We start from the raw sequence: 17525 nt of genomic DNA, 5'->3' as shown, positions 1-17525 counted from the left end.
AGTGATGAGCCCCCAGGGCCCCCGCCCACATCAGCTCTTGTGCCCAGGGCTGTGTGTGGGTGAAGCTCTGGGTGGGCTTCTGTCGTGAGGACACTTGTGGATGGCCCACCCCCACCCCGGCCAACAGTCAGCCCCGCTGGCACTGAGCAGCTAGGATGTGGTGTGTAGATGAAGAGGGAACCAGGTACCATGATGCCCAAACTGTAGGGAAGGCGTCTGTCTCAGGAAGGTTCAGTAACTGACCCAAGGTCGCAGGGCTGCCAGCCAGGGGCGCAGGGACTTCAGCTTGCCAGGTCTCATGCTCCCCTCTGCCCCGCTTCGGGGTGACCTGGGCACTCTGGGCAGCGCAGTGGCCTCTTCAGCCCTCCGGGCTCGGCCACCCAGGCCCGCTGCCCCTCCGTTCCCCTGCCTTGCTTTGGAGGAGTTTCCTGGAGCCCAGGCCCATCTCTCCTCACCCTTCTGGGAGCCCCCCTTTTACACCTTGACTCTTTAGTCTCGCTTTCTGCCTCACTCCGGGACCCTCCTTCCTGGCCACCGGAGGGACTCCCTGAAATTCAGCCTCACCCCTACCACTGGCTTGTGTAAAGTCTCCCAGCGCCCAGCATCGTCACAGGATGGCGGCTGAGCTCCTAGGCCAGGAATTACGCCCTCAGGAAGCGGGCCCTGTTGCACGTGGCTGCTCTGCCATCTGCCGATCCTCACGCGCTGTGCGCGCCCCGGCGTCCACCCCTCTCCCCACGCTCCACAGGCCCTGTCCTCCCGGCCCCGACCGGCCCTGACCGGCCCCGACCGGCCCCGACCGGGCCGCACAGACCCCTGCGGGGGGCCGCCCGCCCCGGCCAGGCGCCCAGGCCCCGCCTCTGCCTCCCTGCTGGTCGCTCCGTGAGCGCCTCCAGGGCGGGCGGCCTTTCCCACAGTGCCCACAGCACCAGCCCTGGAGTAGGGCCCATGGTAGGCGGCGAGGACAAGCCTGTTGAGCCCAGAGGTGAATGAACTGACTCTGAGGTTTGTAAGAAGGTAACCCCACCTGGAAGCATTCCAATGACCCCTCTCCCCGGGGCAGGAAAGGTTTCCACAGCCGGTTTTCATCAAGGAAAGAAGCATCCAGCAGATGGTGAAAGCCTGAGAGGGCGTTAGGGCTGGAAGAAAACAAAACGCAACGGATTCTAAACGGCACCAAGGACGTCCAGACGTCCCGACTGCCTGCCCCTGCGGCTCTCTGTCGTTGGCTCACCTGTTTGTCCGGGGTGCACCTCGGGGCCAGGTCGGGGCTTGGTCAGGGGAACCTCCAGGCGTCTGTCCCTGATCTCTTGTCATCTCCAGCGAAAAAGGCCTGTGTCTCCCACCAGCCCCAGTCACCCCATCCGCATACTCTGCACTGCAACCTGTCTGGGGGAGTAAATATAGCCTGTACTTTAACGTGTGTCTAAATTCACTCATTACTGGAAAAGCTATCAGTGTTGACATGTCAGGACATCCATTTTAATTATGGAAAGGGACCTCCTTATCAATTATTTAGAACTCACAGAAAATAATCCACTGAAAATGAGAGAAAAATTAGCTCTGTCTTCTGCCTCGAAAATTTGACACAGACCCTGTCACAGAACATGTACATTCACACACAAATACAAAATCACACACATGCACACACACATACACACACACTCACAAACACTCAGGTCCACTCATCACTTTGATTCCATCCTTCCAGCTTCTAAGAATGCTCCCTTTTGAAAAGGGATGCAACAGCAGAAATTTAAATGTTGGCTGTGTTTGAGAAAAACTAACATACAGCAAATAAAAATCTCATGGGTTGGCATTATGAATTTGAAAGAATATTTAGTTGAAGTAACTGATACCCCTCCTGAACTCAAACCAGTCTGCAGAGCTAGTCAAAACAAAGTGAAAGACTGAGATAATTATCCAGATCATTCAGGCTAAAAATACCTTCCAAAGCATCTCAATAATTGAGATCAAAAAGTTTTCCTGAGCATTAGCCCTCTAGAGTCTTTTAGCCAAAAGGGGCCCTGATAGTTTGCACATAAACAGCCATTTTGTCTTGCAAACGTATTCAGTGTTTCCACACTGGATATTGAAAACTATAGAAAAAAGCAGTAAATTTTATAATCTGTAAGAAAGTAGGGGTGAAACTATGTGTGCTAAGTTGTTTCACTCTTGCAACCCTATGGACTGAAGCCTGCCAGGCTCCTCTGTCCATGGGATTCTTCAGGCACGAATATTGGAGTGGGTTGCCATGCTCTCCTCCAGGAAATCTTCCCAACCCAGGGATGGAACTCGCATTTCTTGCATGGGCAGGTAGGTTCTTTACCACTAGAGCCAGCTGGGAAACTCTGAAACTTAGTGAGCTCCTATCACTTTCAAGGTATGATGCTCGGCATCAGAAGAAACATAAGGCAGTCCAAGCAAGGCCCTGCTGAGTCTAAAGCATCGTCTTTTGATGTCCCTCAGAGTATTTTAGTGCTGTTTCCTTTTAATCTTGCTGTCCAATGTGTTTAAAAAAAATTTTTGGAGCCATTTAAACTAAATTGGTGATAGGACTGTGGATCACTGTCACTCCCTACCACATCTTAAATGTTATTATAACTTTTGACTTAATTCAAAACATATTCATTTATTTTCAAAAGATCTTTAATTTTTGCAAATGATTGCATGGCACAGTAAAAAGCGAAAGCCCCCATCCACTCCAGCTTACTTCCTCAGCAGTAACCTGAGCAAACCACGTGGTTGGTGTCTGTCGTTTCCATTTCTTGTCCTATGACAATACAAGGCACACCTCTCTGTGTGTGTGTGTTTAAATGGGATATGATAAATATATATTATTTGGCAAGTAAATTACTTTACTCACTGATGCATCAGGGACATCTTTCCATGTCATTATCTATCAGCTTCCCCCTTTCTTTTTTCTTTTCCATACCATGCAGCTTGCAGGATCAGGATCTCAGTTCCCTAACCAGGGATTGAACCTGGGATTCAGCAGTAAAAGTGCTGAGTCATGCCACTGGACTTTCAGGGAACCCCCACCTCCATTCTTTTTATGTATTTATTTTTACTGGAGTATGATTGCCTTACAGTGTTCTGTTATCTCTGCTCTACAGCAAAGAGAATCAGCCACATGCACACTGTCCCCCTCCCCTACTGAGCCCCCTGCTGCTCAGCTCCATCCCACCCCCAGGTCATCACAGAACTGAGTTGAGTTCCTTTTGCGACACAGCAACGTCCCACCTTTCTTTTTGATTGTTACCTTTCATTCCATTGTATGAATGGTTTTATTTTCTGTGATCAATCTCTAAATGTTGTTTAGATAATTTTCCAATTTCTCCTTCTTAAAGCTACTGCTGTGATGAACACCCAGGTATATGTAGGTTTGGACACTTATACTTGTATTCCTAAAATGCCTTTTTAAAAAATTGAGGTGAAATTCACATAACATATAATTAATTGGCTGTTTTAATGTGTACAACTCAGTGACATTCAGTACAACCACAAAATCTCTCTAGTTTCAAAACTTTTTCATCACCCCAGAAAAACATCCCCTACTTTATTAACTAACCACTCCAAATTCCTCCTTTCCCTTGTTCCTTGGGACCATTGATCTCTCTTGTATCTCTATGGATTTACCTTTCCTGGATATTTCATATAAATGGAATCAAAACACTATGTGGCCTTTTTGCCTGGCTTCTTTCACTCAGCATAATGTTTTTGAGGCTCATCCAAGTTGTGTATAGGTATGGGTACTTCCTTTTTATGGCTGAGTTATATTCCATTGTATGTACAGACCACAATTTGTTTATCCATTCATCCACTGAAGAACTAAAATTCCTTTGCAGAGGGCATCGTAGTCAGGAAGAGCAAGGTGTTCAGAGAGCTTCAAAGGTGACCCCGGTTTCAGGCACTACTTTTCTTTTTCAAGAAGCATCCTGGCCATTTTGTCATATCCTGGAGAACTTCAGTCCAAGAACTTTTGTTAGTTTTATTTTCTTTCTTTTATCTTTTAATCAAGAGTAGGATAAAAGAGTCATCAGCCCTCAAGTGCCTCATGATATGGAGTTTCTCAAATTGGAGAGAAATTGAGAAAGTAACTGGCTTGGTCAGTTTTTATTACACATGCCAGGAGAGAATCAACTCACGTTAGGAAGGATTCCTGCTGCTCCTAAGACCTGGCCCTTGGGGGCTAGAAAAGATGGCAACAATAATAACCCTTATACTTCAGCCAGGGTTGTGTAGGCTCGATGGTGGGGAGGGAGATGACTTCCCACAAACAAAATATATCCACCTAGGGCCGGTATTTCTTGCGAACTCTGCAAATGTAAGCTGTATTTGTCTTTCCTTTTCACTTCCTTTTTCCCTGGCCCTTTAAGTCTTTTCAAAAGGGCCTACTATTTGTCAAGTGGGCTTCCCTGGCGGCTCAGTGGTAAAGAGTCTGCCTGCCAATGCAGGCAGATGTGATTTGATCCCTGGTCTGGGAAGATCCCTTGGAAAAGGAAATGGCAACCCACTCCAGTGTTCTTGCCTAGAGAATCCCAAGGACAGGGGAGCCTGATGGACCATAGTCCATGGGGTCGCAAAGAATTAGACAGGACTTAGCGACAGACCACCACCAACAATGTGCCAAGCACATTATTACATGATTATCATTATTATTACACTATTTCTAAAGAAACAGGCCTGCCCTTGTGAGCTCATGTCACAGAGGAGAGGTGGACACATAAAGAAAGAACACTGCCCCTTTGGGACAAGCAGGACAGTGGGAAGGCACCAACCCATCCAGATGAGAATGGAGGCACCCAAAGGCCTGTCTGGTTGCCTACTTGGCTGACATCATGGGCAAGGGTGCAGGTCACTAACAGGGTTGTTGGCTTTCTCCTCACATGGATGCCACCTTGCAGGAGACAATGCTCTGAGGTTTCCACAGACCTGGGTTCAAATTCTGCCCCTCTCACTAGCTGCATAACCTCAGGGGAAGGCTTCACCCTCCCAGGGCTCCACTTCCTGACCTGTAGAATGCAGACACTGCTAGCTCTCAGCTGTGCAAACTAAAATAAGCATGTGTAAGCAAAGGGCTTCCCTGGTGGCTCAGTGGTAAAGAATTTGCCTGCTAATGCAGGAGACTCAGGTTCTATCCCTGGGTTGGGAAGATCACCTGGAGAAGGAAATGGCAACCTACTCCAGTATTCTTGCCTGGAAAGTTCCATGGATAGGCTTGAGGTCTACAGTCCACGGGGTCACAAAGAGTTGGACCTGACTTAGTGACTAAGCACGCAAGCATGTGTAAGCAAACGGCACATAATAAATACTCAGTGAATATGCATTATTTTCCCAGTTCCCTGTCAATTCATTGTCCCCATAGCTTTTGAGCTTACAGCAGTGGAGACTCTCAAAAGTCTTGTTCTCAGCTGGGGCTGAAGACCAGTGTTGCCTTTAGAAACATCTCGGGGAGGAGGGGGCCCATGTTCCTCTCCTACTTTGCAGAAACCCTGCTATCTTTCCAGTTAGATTTGGCATTCTACATCCATGTTCCAAGTCCCTCTTCCCTGTTGTGAATGCTCTGTTCCCGAACTTCTCCTAGAGGCGGAGCCTCTGACCTCCAGCCTGTGCTCCTCCAGCTCCAGCAGCCCCTGAGAATCACCTCACTCTGGCCTCCCACAAAAGGCGCAGCCACGGACGTCCTCTCCTGAAAAACCCAGCCTGAAGCTGCTAAGATCTCTTCTGTTAGAACTTTTTAACGGTGTCATAAATCTTTTATTAACATTCAGTATTATACTAATTAAAACTGTTCTCTGTATGTATTATTAATTTCCCTAGCACTTCTTGCTGGGGTGACGTTTTTAGCCAGCTAAGCAGAATGTAGCACAGTAAATAAGAAGAAACTCATTTCCAGACAATTAGCCTTGCAGAAAAATAAGTTGGTTAATGGAAGGCATGATGATTACAAATTTTACCTAAATAAACAGGGTATCTTAATGGTAACTCTTCAAGCTAAGTAAACAGATTGGGGTGATAATGTCCTAAGCAATACTTAAATGTAACTGTTTAATAAATTGGTAAATTACTCATTTCATCTTAGAACAAAATGGTAATACTGTAGTAATAACCTAGTATATATTCCGTAAATATGAAGCATTATCACTTTAGCTCTGTAGAAATCACCACAGTGATATGTCAGCATTGATCTAAAACTGCAGCATTTTATCTCAAGTTTATTACCCATTTTTGAGAATCGCTGAGATTTTCAGAGCATAATGGCAATAAAAGAAGAATTTAAAAAGCGCTTTAATGTGCATAAGTTAATCAGAGGTATCCTCCGGGGGAAAAGGAAATTTGGTAAAACATGAATTATAAGCATCATTTAAACTTACTTTGGACACTAGAGATAATAAATGGCACCATAATTTAGAAATAGCTTTTAACATCAATGACGGTAAGTACCACTTTACTGTTCATAAGAATTGCAGAGCAATGGTGCTGAGGCCAATTTTATTAGCCATTTTTTTCTTTATAAAAGCAATCCAGCCCTTTCCACAAACTGAGGAGACAGGAACAAGAGTTACGTGCTAATATGCAAAATGCATTTAAGTTTTTTGAAATAGAGAATAATAAATTGTGCCAAAAGATAGAGTCTGGAGACAAATGAATGATCATTTAAAAAGAATAAGGCGCTCTCAGACTTTACATATTTGGGGAAACTTGATAAAAAAAAAAAAGAAGCCAACAAATTGTTCATACATTTTCTCATTTGCCAGAGCATGCGGGTGTGCTTTCAAGTCCGAGAGATGAAGCCATAAATCCCAGCTATTGGAAGAAGCCGCAACAGAAATATATTTTTGTAAATTGTCGCCATTGACAAATCATTTATAAACTATACAGAGCACAGGTTCAATCTGCTCTTCAGGGTGTCCAAGCAACCTGCCTACAGAGAAGCCTCAGACTCTGACCTCTACTCACCGAGCACAGCCCGACAGGCAGGGCGGCTGGCAGCCGCAGTACTCAAGCGGAGCAGCCCACGCTGTGGGCAGGCCCAGCGCCAGGACTCACTGAACCACCTACTAAGCGTCCAGCGTGCTGAGCCTCACGGGCCCCGCAGAATGTTGTCTGGCGCAGTGAGTGCATAGCCAGGCTGGCTAAACCTGGCTTCCGTGGAGGAAGCAAATCCAAGACGCCACCCCCCACCCTGCCCTTCAGGATTCAGTAGCTCCAGGTTCAAGGTCTTTTGCTTTTCATCTGATGGATTTGAGGCCAAACCAGACAATCTACCTTACTTCATCTTAACGTCTTAGATGCAACTGAGTCACACAGAGGTCCACCCTCTTTTATTTTTGAACGTGAATGTGTAACAGGCGTAGGGTCTGCATCCGCTGGTGGGTGGGGACGGACTCACCCCGCCCAGAGGGAGGCAAGGAGAGATGTCTCCTGGGCTCTCCAAAGGAGGGAGGCGAGGCTCCTTCCCATGTGCTTGGTGGCAGGCCTTCGGACCGTCTCAACCCTGTTTTTTTCCTCTGTGCTCATCTTACCTCCAGACACATCACTGTCCACTCCCTAAGTGCCTCAGAGAGACCAGGAGCTATCAGTGTTGCCTGGCCTACACATTTTGTGTGAGAACTCACCTCCCATAACCTGTCTGTCCCACTGCCATAGAGCAACCCCCACCCCCAACCCTGGTTGAAGAGCTCAGCATTGGAAACAGATGGGAGCACCCTGGGCCAGCAGATTGAGAACTGTTGCCTTCAGGCAGCTATGCGATCTTGAGCGAATATTCTTTAAAGTGGCTGAGGCTCAGTGTTTTCATCTGTAAAATGGGTTTCAAAACTCTTTTATAAGGTGAAGAGGACTGAGTGAGAAAGTATACATAATGCCTCACGTACAGTGCTCAGCTCCTACTAGGTTTTCCCCTCTCTGGAGTCAGAAGTCTAGATTCCAATTCATACTGTGTTACTATGCTATTTAACATCCCAAAACTTCAAATTTCTCGTCATCAAAATGAGATCCACTTCCTAGGATTTTTTTTAAAGGTTACATGCAATCACTTGAGTAAAATGCCTAGTCCACTGTCACTGTCTAGCCCACAGCAGCTGTTCCAGGAACACTACTATTATTTTTATTTAATAAACACTTAGCAGTTGCAGTGTGCAACCAAGGTAAATGGAAGCCCTAGAAGGCAGCAGAGCACCTGCTTCCTTTGACTTACCAGTTCTAGAGAATTCTGTACTGGGGAGACTTGGCAGACTGAGGTAAGTCAGGACTCTAAACTCTGACATAACTGGGTTTGGATTTCTGCTCCACTATTTAACATCTGACCATGAACAACTTACTCATATTCTCTGGGTTTGCTTCCTTCTCTCTGTGAGGAGAACAAGAACAATCTATCTTGTGAAAATTAATCTAGCACTAATACCAACAGTAAATGTATCACAGTGCTTATCTTGCATCAGACTCCTGGTGAAGTGCATGGTGTGTTCTGTCATTAAATCCTTCAACAATCCTGTAGGGAGATCTGTCCTTACCGAGTACAAATGAGGACACAAAGGCTCAGAGAGGCAAAGTGACTTTTCCAAGGCCACATAGCTGGTGGGTGGTGCAGCTGGATTTTAACCCAGGCCTCTTTACGCTCTATGCATGCTGTGGGCATTTTGGCAAGGAGGCAAGCAGCATTTAGGTACTATTTTCCTTCCCTGAGCTGAAAATACTCAGGATCCAGCGGCTGAGGGCTACACCATGGCTCTTGAGTACCCACAGGGGCTCAGTAACTCGCTTGTTAGCTTGGGCTGGGAGAGGGGGCAGTAGAAGACCCCTAAATCCATCAGATATAAGAACACTAGACCGAGCGCCTTCCGACCACCTTTAAGAGGCTTAGAAGAGAAGAAACAGGGGCTAGTAGTGGTAGCAGCATCAACAGCAATACTGCTGTAAATACAACCCAGGCTGTTCTGGTTTGTGTCTGAGGTTGTTAGAGAATGATAATCTCCAGAGTATTCAGTAAACATGCAAAGACATTGACTTTAATAATAAGGCGGTTCGAGGAGCGCAGTGGGTAAAAACCTCGAGGGAGTCAGTGCCCTTGGGTTGATGTCCTGGTCTTTCAAGTTAGGTGGCCTTAGGGATGTCACTTCTCAGAGCCTTAGTTTCCTCATCTGTAAAATAGGGGGACTGCAACAGTACCTATCTCGGAGCTATTGGGAGGGTTACATAAGATTGTGCAGATGCTCTCAACACCCAGGTGGCCAGAGCTGGGCTCCAGACCCCCTGGGAGCTGGGGACTGGGTGTCCAGCCGCATCCCTGCTCATGAGGCTCCTCCAGCAAGCGAGCTGGAAACTGCAGGTGTGAATAAGCAGGACACCCTCCCAGGGCCCTCTCCCTCTGGCTTCTCAGGGTTGGGTTCCCCTCCGCTCCCCTCAGCCCCCTCCTCCACGGTCCCACTACTTCTGAAGAACAAAAGTGTCCCAGCTGTGGCGGGCCAGACAGCAGATGCGCTCGAGCTGTTTAGCATGCAGGCTCTTCACTGGCGCCCCTCTGCGCCCAGCACCACCTTCTCGAGCCTCAGGGTCTCAGCGGGCCTTGCCCACGGGTACCCCCGAGGGCAGACCTTCCTGAGAGAGTCGGTCTTTTCCTTCAGCACTGCTCAGTGCCTCCTCCAGCTGGCTAAGTTTCCCCAGGGCGGTCTACGAAGCAGGAGGGCGTGGATCTCTCCTGGACGAGGGATGAAGCAGGCACAGGGTGTGCGGCCAATCCAGGTTGCAGGCCTTAGAGAGTTTCAGTGCGTCCCAGATAAATCCATCCGTCAATAGGGCTTGATAGCAAAGCCAGGACATTCCAGGTAGCCGGCCAGCACAGAAGCTGCGCAGGGCCTGCAGGCTTTTAAAGCCAATCTAAGACTCTGCTCCATTTAAAGATTTGGTTTCTTTGAAATTGGGTGAGTCTGGGTCATCACAAATCTCTCTAATGACCCCGAGGTCGGTGGAGCTTTTCCAGTCTGCACTCTGTGGTCAGGTGGGGACACAGCTCAGCTTGGGCCGGACAGCCAGCTGAGCCAGCAGACTCGGAGTTTGAGTTGGGCCCTTTTAAGGCATGGGTTGAACCTTGGCAGGTCAGCTGACTTTTCTGCTCCTCAACTTTGTCATTTAGAATGGGAACATGAGATTGTTCCAGGGATTCACTGGTATGGGGGACCATGTGAAAACCTCTGAACAAATATTCTGTTTGAATATGGGTTTTCTGTCCCCTGCCCCTTATCTCCTCTCCACCCCAGCTAGAAGCATATTAAAAGGGCTTAATAAGCAATTCATTAATTGGCAGCCAGTCTGACGCTTATAAGAACAACTTTGTCCAGTCATTTCAGCCACGGATCTCAGGGCAACACCAGTATACTGCAGCCTCTAACCAGATCAACCCAGGCCCAGTTTACCAGATGACTTCTCCAGTGTCTCACCACCTCCAGTGACTGCAGGAGAACTAACCTCAGTGGGAGACACTGCCCCGTTCCTGCCCTTTCCTCCCAAAGAGCAACACCTCTGATTGAGCCTCTATGCAATTAGGCATTTCATTAGATTTCCCGTCCATAAGTACATTTTTAAATGCTTCTATTCTCACAATAAACTAAAGATCGGCTCTACAGTAAGCCATAATTTATTTTTCGCTTTCCCTGGAAGACTCCTTAATGACTGTGTAGCCCTAATTGTATAGACGCAGAAACCAAAGCCACTCTCCAAGGCCACACAGCAAGGGGGTGACAGAACTGAGCAGAGAGCTTCGTGCCACTGGCCTGAGGGACGGCGCGGATCACTGGCGATTCGCGGAGGACTTTGCGAGCGTCTGAACCAAGAACGTGCGAGACCTGTCTAGGCTTCGCAGAGAGGAGCCGCTCACAACCTAGCAGGTGCTTGGAAACCGAGGGAGTCTCGGCGCTGCCGCAAGCCCGAAGATTTCGTAAAAGGGAAAATAATGGCCTTCGGCGTTGAGAAACCCTCGCTCTCCAGAAAGCGGACGCTTGCACCACGCCGGCCTTTCTCCGGCCTTGTTTGCTTTTCAGTTGCCCTGAGGCGGAGACTGGGATTTTGGCGAAGGTCCCCTTTAGCGCTCTGGAAACTAGGCTCGGCCCGTGGCTCCTAACCGGGGAGGTCTCGACGGACAGTCCGAGGCCACGCTCCTCACCTGGAGCGCCCAGCCGGACGGCGAACAGGTGCGCGTCGCCTGCTGCAGCCCGGGCCCGGCCGCTGACACTGCGCAGCTGGCGGCCGGGTCTTCCTGGGCCAGGCCGCGCGGCCTTAGGCCGCGAGTCCGAGAGAAGGGCCCCAAGGCCCCAACTGCTGGACGAACTGCTGCGGCGGGCGGGCTCGGCTGCCCCGCCCAAGGGTGCAGTGGGGCCTCCGAATGAGCTGGAGCGGCGGCTGCTCTTCCCGCTCCCGCACCGACGGCAAACGCGGGGAAGCTCGCAAGCCTGGGAAGCGATAGGCGCTGGCGACCTTGGAACTCAGAGCCCGAGTCCTCCACCCAAGCTGGAGCAGGAAAGCCCTTCCGCCTCACTCTGACCACCGGCCTGATGTCAGATGGCTGCAGGTGTCCGCTAGTCTCCTCCCTGGCATCCCTAGGCAAAGTCCCCCTTTTCTCCCAAGTATTAGAGCGCTTTGCTGGGGCGGTGGGGTGGTGGTATTAAAGCTGGTCCACCCATGATACGTGATTCAGAATTAATTTCTGAATTTTCAACTGCAAAATGAGGAGGGGCATTCAAACCTTGCAGAGACTTGGCGCGAGTCATCATAAACCTCACGCTGCCTGCAAAGCTCACGGTCCACGGCCGGTTTGTACTGGGAACTGCTGAAGGGGAATCACTCCAGCGAACGGCCAGTCCCCAGTTTGTCTCTCTCTCTCTCTGGCTCCGATCATCCTGGGTCCCCCCTGCATCGCCCAACCCCGGACTCCCCGGCCGCGGAGCCTCCCAGAAAGAGCTGAGCTTCGGCCTAACTCCGAGGCCCTGGGCCGGGCGCCTCGCTCCTCTCAGGGAAGCCGGGCGCCCAGCCTCCACCGGCGGAGCCCAGAAACCAGCTTTCGGGGAGAGCTCCCGAGGCCAGTCCGCCTGGGTCGCGAAGCTGCCTCTTGCCTCCCTGTCCTGCGTCTGTAAAATGGGCGCGGCTTCAGAGACTCTCCAAACGAGATTAGCGAAGGCCGCGCGGAAGGGCGCGGAGGCGAAATGCTCAGCCCTTGCCCAGAGGCCGGCTGCTGCTTGTTCTCAGCTCCGTCCGGAGACGTCGGCCTGCTTTACGTCCACACTCACCTGCCTGCCTCTAGAGCCTCGGCAGTTTTCTAGGGCCGATGTGGGGAGACGATCCAGAGAGAGGAGCCCAGTCTACTGCAGATTCTCTTTCCCCTAAGTTCAGCTTCAGGGGCGTCCGCCTGATCCGGAAATCTCCACGCCCCAGCTCTGCTTCACCGCCATCCTGGGGTGGGGACTGGGAGTGTGTTCCTTAACCCGGCGCTCTCGGCTCTCGTCCGGCGCAGCCGCGGGACAGGGCGGCGGCCTCCAGGCTTGGCACAGCGAAGGAGGGCGTCGGGCTCTAAACGCCCAGCCGCGGCTCACCGATCCCCGCCGCCCGCCGAGGACGCCCACACTGCCTTGGCTGAGCGCGGCTCGGAGAGAGTCGCCACCCGGCCCCACACAAGTGGGTTCAGACCCCCTAACTTGAAGAGAGTTCTAGCAGACTGGTCTCTGGCTAGACGAGGTTTGACTGGGACAAAGCGCTTAGCGAGAGCAAACAACACGGAGTCACTGGTGGGGGGAAAACTGCCCTCTTCCACCCCCACCCCCCACCCCGTGACTCCGTGGCGTTTGCTGTCTCTAAGCGCTTCTCCCCACCGAGGGTCGCAGCAGGCCTAGGCTCCTGTCCCTGGGCCTGCCTAAAAGCCCACCCTGGTGGGCTTCGTCTTCAGAGATCTTTTGCACAAAGTGAGACATCAGAAGCGGAAAAAGATGTGTGTGCGTCCCTCCAAAAGCCCCAAGAATGGAGGGTCGCCCTGACAAAATAACAAAAATCATTTAGAAGAAACAAAATCCATTTAGCCTTGTTAGGGAGGAATAGAATAAAAGTGATGAGAGAAAATAGAACGCGACACCAGTGCCCGAGGGAGGAGCTGCTTGGTCATCGAAGGCAAAGAAGGTCACTCTGGTTTTTAGATATTCAAGTTCCCAACCGAAAAGCCAACATTTCCTATCCCGATGAGCGCGTTCTCTATGCTTTTGTAGCGGAGAAAATAGAAGCATTTCAGGAAAACACCCAAGGAAGAGACCCAAAGCTCTGAGTCACCCTAGTTCTTCTCTGGGGTGTCTTTAAATCCCCAGGGCGTGGAGGTGGGGCTGAAGGCACACGTGCTGTGAGCTCCAGCTCTTCTGTAGTCTCCCTCCCCGTCCTAGAGGCCTGCCAGTGCAGCCAATTCCGCATCCCGCCTACAACGAAGGCACCGAATACACCAGCTGGCAGGGTGGCCTGCGGCGGGCGGGACCGCACCCAGAAGGGTTAGCCTGAAGGAGCTCTTGGGAGCCCCACTCGGAGGAGGGAAGGAGAGAGACAGAGACGGAGATGGAGAGAGGTGGAGGCTACAAGAAAGGGAAAACAGTAGGGACAAAAACAAGAGGAAAGTAGGAGAGAGGGCGGACATGGAGGGAGGAGTCGGAAATGGGAGGAAGAGAGAACACCACGAAGATGAGAAAATAAATGCAACAGAGAAGGAAGTATATAGAGAAACAGAACTGTAAAGGAAGGGATAAAAGGTATATATAGCTGCAGGCAGATTCTTTACCATCTGAGCCACCTGGGAAGCCCCGAAGACAGACCCAGAGCTACCAACAGAGGAGGAAACAGCATTGTAGAAGAAAGAAATGAAGAGTCTGGAAAATAAGTTTTTAAAAGACTGAAAAGGAGAATGATTCGAGGGGGAAAAGAAATCAACCAGCAAGACCAAATGTTCACCGACTCGGCGAGTGTTTGTGTCGGTATCCTAAGGGGCCACCCGCTCCAGAGCTCGTGGTCCCGAAACCTCCAGCTTCCGAGGTGAAGCCGGGGGGCTGGGCCACGCCGCTTCCACACCTGGTCTTGGGGTCCCGGGCCTGCCTGGCGCCCCGCCCCCTCCTGCCTAGTGACGACACCTGGGCGGCAGTGAAGTCACGTGACATCACGCTCCGTCCGCGGCCCCACGCGACGCCGAAGGGCGAGGGTGTCCCGGGGTTGTGCGCTACGCTCGCACCCCAGGCGCCGCGAGTTCGGAGAACCGGGAAGCGCGCCTGCTCTGCGCTCACAGCCCGCGCACACTGCGCCCAGACCTCCCGGAGCCAGTCGGAGCGGCCCGCCCCGGCCTCTCTGGGGCCTGGCTGGAGGAAGACAGAGGCCTGTGGTGTGGGCGGAGGGTGAGGGGAACGAGTTTCGCGTCCTAGGAAGTTCGAGGTCACCGTGCCGCCCACCCCTGGGGTGGGTTAGATTCGGGACGGCCTAAATACGCTCCCAGGCGGGGCCTTTCAGCGGCCCTGCCTGGCGCTGCTCTGCGACCTCTGAGCCTAGGGTGCCCTTCCCCCGTCCACCCATCCCGCCGGCACCCGGGCGGCGGGCGGCCGGCGCGCACTGACCTGCACCGCGGATCCTCCGCGGGGCCCCCGGCCAGGCTTCGAGCTGAGGCGAATGCCGACGAGGCTCGGAGAAGTGGGCGCGCGCCCGCACGCCGCCGCTCGGCCTCTACTGCCGCAGGGGTGGGGCGCAGGGTCGGGGGTCGCCGAGCATTATAGGAAACGAAAACGAAATAAAAGCGGCGTTAAGTGAAATAGCTAACTTTTTATTAAATAAAACGACTTAAATAAACGGAACGGAAAAGGAGAAGGGTGGACCCAGCCTCCACGCAGGGTGCCCCAGCCCCTGGCGCTTCCCCCCAGCCGCCTGGTCGGCCGCCCCTCCTCCAGTGGCCCCCGCGGGGGAAGCAGGTGGCCGGCTTCTAAAGAAAAAAGCCAAAACTTTTATTATGTACACGTTTGGGCAAAAGTACAAAGTATAATACAGGCGCCCGGCCCGGGGCGGGGGGTGCTGCGGGCGAGGGGCGGAGAAACGTAAGGCGCTTTCTTTGTCAGGCCCGGGCCTGGGGCGGGACTGGGCGCGGGGCGGGGGCTCGGATTGTCCAGCCGCGCGGAGCCCGGGCCCAGCCCCCTCCGCAGACGGCGGGGATGCGGCCGCGCCCCGGGGCCTACTTGAGCTTGCAGGCCCTTCCCTCTCGGCCACGACTCCCCCCACCCCCACCCCCAGCCCGGCTGGGGGCCCGGGGCGCCCCGCCGGGTCGGGGCGGAGATGCTTGGCGACGGTGCGCGCTGCTGGCTCACACCAGAGAGGTGACTGCGGGGACCTTGGAGCTGTCCTCCTCCCAGGGCTGCAGATTCTGCAGCGCAAAGAGCGACGAGTTGTGCAGACACAGCGGGTCGGGCTGGATAGAGTCGTTGAGGCTCTTTTGGAAGGCGTCGTGTTGCAGCTGCAGCATGAGCCGGCTCGCCTGCTGCCGCTCCGCCTCCCGCTCCTCCGCCGTCTGCCGCCTGCACCGGGGGAGGGAGAGGGACAGCACCGTCAGGCACCCGGCGCCGCGGGGCCGCCGGCGGGGCCCTAACCCGCCCTGGAGCCGAGGCCAGCCGGGAGCCTCGAGGCGCGGAGTCCGTCCGCCTCCCGGCCCGCGCTGTGCGCCAAGCACCCGCGAGCTCGGGGAGTGGGTTGGGATCGCTTGTTTTTGTTATGCGCCGGGAGATCGCCGGGAGGGGACTCCGCCGGCCGCCCACTTGCACACCCGGGTATTGTGGCTTCGCCAACAACAAAGATTGTTTCCTTGCGGGGTAACAAGGGTAGGGCCTGTGTGGAACTGACTAGGCCCTGCAGGCAACCAGTCACTGGGGTCCGCGGGTGGGCGGGCTGGCTCTGCACCTCGCGGGGTCCCCCAGCCGGGTCAGCCTCATCCACTTCTCACAGGCTGTCTCAAACGCTTCTTGAAGGAGGCGATCGCTTCGCAGTTCGCGGGTTAGATGGAAACAGGGATCGGATTAAGACAGGGCTGAAGTCGGGATGGGGAACTAGAGGCGGAACCTGGAGCTCCGCGCGGATTGTTGGCAATCCGAGAGAACAGGGGGCAAGCCAGACGGTCTAGGCGAGCGCGAGAGACCCGGGCAGTGTGGGGTGTTGGCGGGGCGGGGGTGGGCAGGCGAGAGGAAACCAAGCAGCGCAGGAGATGGAATAGAACAAGGAGAGAGCTGGTGAGGCTCAGGAAAGCGACACAGGCATGGGAAGGAGGAGTCCCGGAGGCGCGGGAGAGAGGGGACAGGCGGACGAGAGGGCGAGCTGGGAGATAAAACCTGGGAAGGAGGGAGAGGTGCAGCCCCAGGAGGGCGGTAGCGGGTAGCACAGGGTGGGGGGGACGCGAGGCTGCGGCACGAGGCGGGCAATGGGCCGGTGCAAGGTGGGCCGGGCCGGGCCTCTCTCACCGCCACTTGGTCCTCCGGTTTTGGAACCAGGTCTTGACCTGCGCGTCCGTCATTTTGAGGGACTTAGCGAGCGCCGCCCTCTCGGCCGAAGCCAGGTACTTCTGGCGGTGGAAGCGCTTTTCCAGCTCGCAAATCTGCACCCGAGAAAAGGACGTGCGCGGCTTCTTACGCTTGGGCGGCGTCCTGTTCTGGTAAGGGTGGCCGATGCGCCGGGTCACGGTGAAGGGCGTGAGCGCCGCCGCCGCTGCGGAGACACACGAGGCCCCCTGAAGCCTAGCCCAGCTCGACTGCTGTTCAGGCCCCATGCGGACCCCGTGCCGCCCCACCTGAGGCGCAGAATACTACGCTATTTTCGTTGGTTCCGCGCGTCCCCAGCAGCACCGAGCCGTTTGGGGGATGCCTCCCACTTCCCCCGGGCACAGGCTTATTTTCCCCGAACTCCCTGATTTTCCTCCCATCTATGGTTGCCCGGGGCCCTGGGCACTGAGGCCTTCACTTCACTTGGGCCTCCGAAATCTTTTCCCGGAGGGGAGCACGTAGGGCGCGGCGCCTCTGGCCCCGGGAGGGCAGAGGCCCGGCGCCTGTTTGGACACCCTGCTCACCTGTGAAACGATCTTTTACGAAGCGGCGGCTGCTCTCCATCCAGGGGAAATTGAGGCCGCCCAGGCTGGAGACCGTGGGCACGGAGGGCATGGCAGGCAGCGCGCTAGGCAGAGGCGGCGGCACGGCCCCGGGCAGAGGCCTGTGCGCTGGCACCCGGATCACGCCGGCGGGCGCCAGGCTCAGGTTGACACTATAAGATCCCGCGTCCTCGAAGGGCGCGCCGAGGCCGGCAAAGGAGGTGGGCAGAGACGGGTATGTGGCGCCCGGGCGGCCCCCGGGGGGCCCTCCTAGGTAGCTGGCGCCGTCGGGGCCCCGCGGGGCTGGTGCGCTGTCCTGGTCCGGGCTGTTGAGGATCTGGTCGATGCCGAAGCTGATGGGCTCGTGCGGGTGCGGGGTCTGCGCGCTGGCGGACGCCTCCAT

The 17525-nt window shown here is 53.8% G+C and overlaps 1 protein-coding gene across 1 annotated transcript; it reads right to left on the bottom strand.

Annotated features, from left to right (window-relative positions):
* Window positions 1–15358: 15358 nt before the first annotated feature.
* On the bottom strand, window positions 15359–17525 carry TLX3 (T cell leukemia homeobox 3). Its single transcript, XM_061129348.1, has 3 exons — window positions 17105–17525; window positions 16503–16746; window positions 15359–15569 (listed from the first exon to the last, which is right to left on the bottom strand). The coding sequence occupies exons 1-3, from the start codon at window positions 17523–17525 to the stop codon at window positions 15359–15361; spliced, it is 876 nt and encodes a 291-aa protein (XP_060985331.1).

The sequence above is a fragment of the Dama dama genome, chromosome 25, assembly GCF_033118175.1.
Source record: "Dama dama isolate Ldn47 chromosome 25, ASM3311817v1, whole genome shotgun sequence".
NCBI lineage: Eukaryota > Metazoa > Chordata > Mammalia > Artiodactyla > Cervidae > Dama > Dama dama.
The sequence above is the reverse complement of the archived record's forward strand: the minus strand, read 5'-3'. Positions and strand labels throughout refer to the sequence as shown.

What these genes read in the sequence shown, in the direction of transcription:
- TLX3 (XM_061129348.1), bottom strand. Translation starts at nt 17,525, where the DNA reads ATGGAGGCGTCCGCCAGCGCGCAGACCCCGCACCCGCACGAGCCCATC. An exon ending in CGTAAAAGATCGTTTCACAG is followed by an intron (nt 16,747 to 17,104) that starts GTGAGCAGGGTG and finishes GTGTCTCCGCAG; the next exon opens with CGGCGGCGGCGCTCACGCCC. An exon ending in AACCGGAGGACCAAGTGGCG is followed by an intron (nt 15,570 to 16,502) that starts GTGAGAGAGGCC and finishes CCCCCGGTGCAG; the next exon opens with GCGGCAGACGGCGGAGGAGC.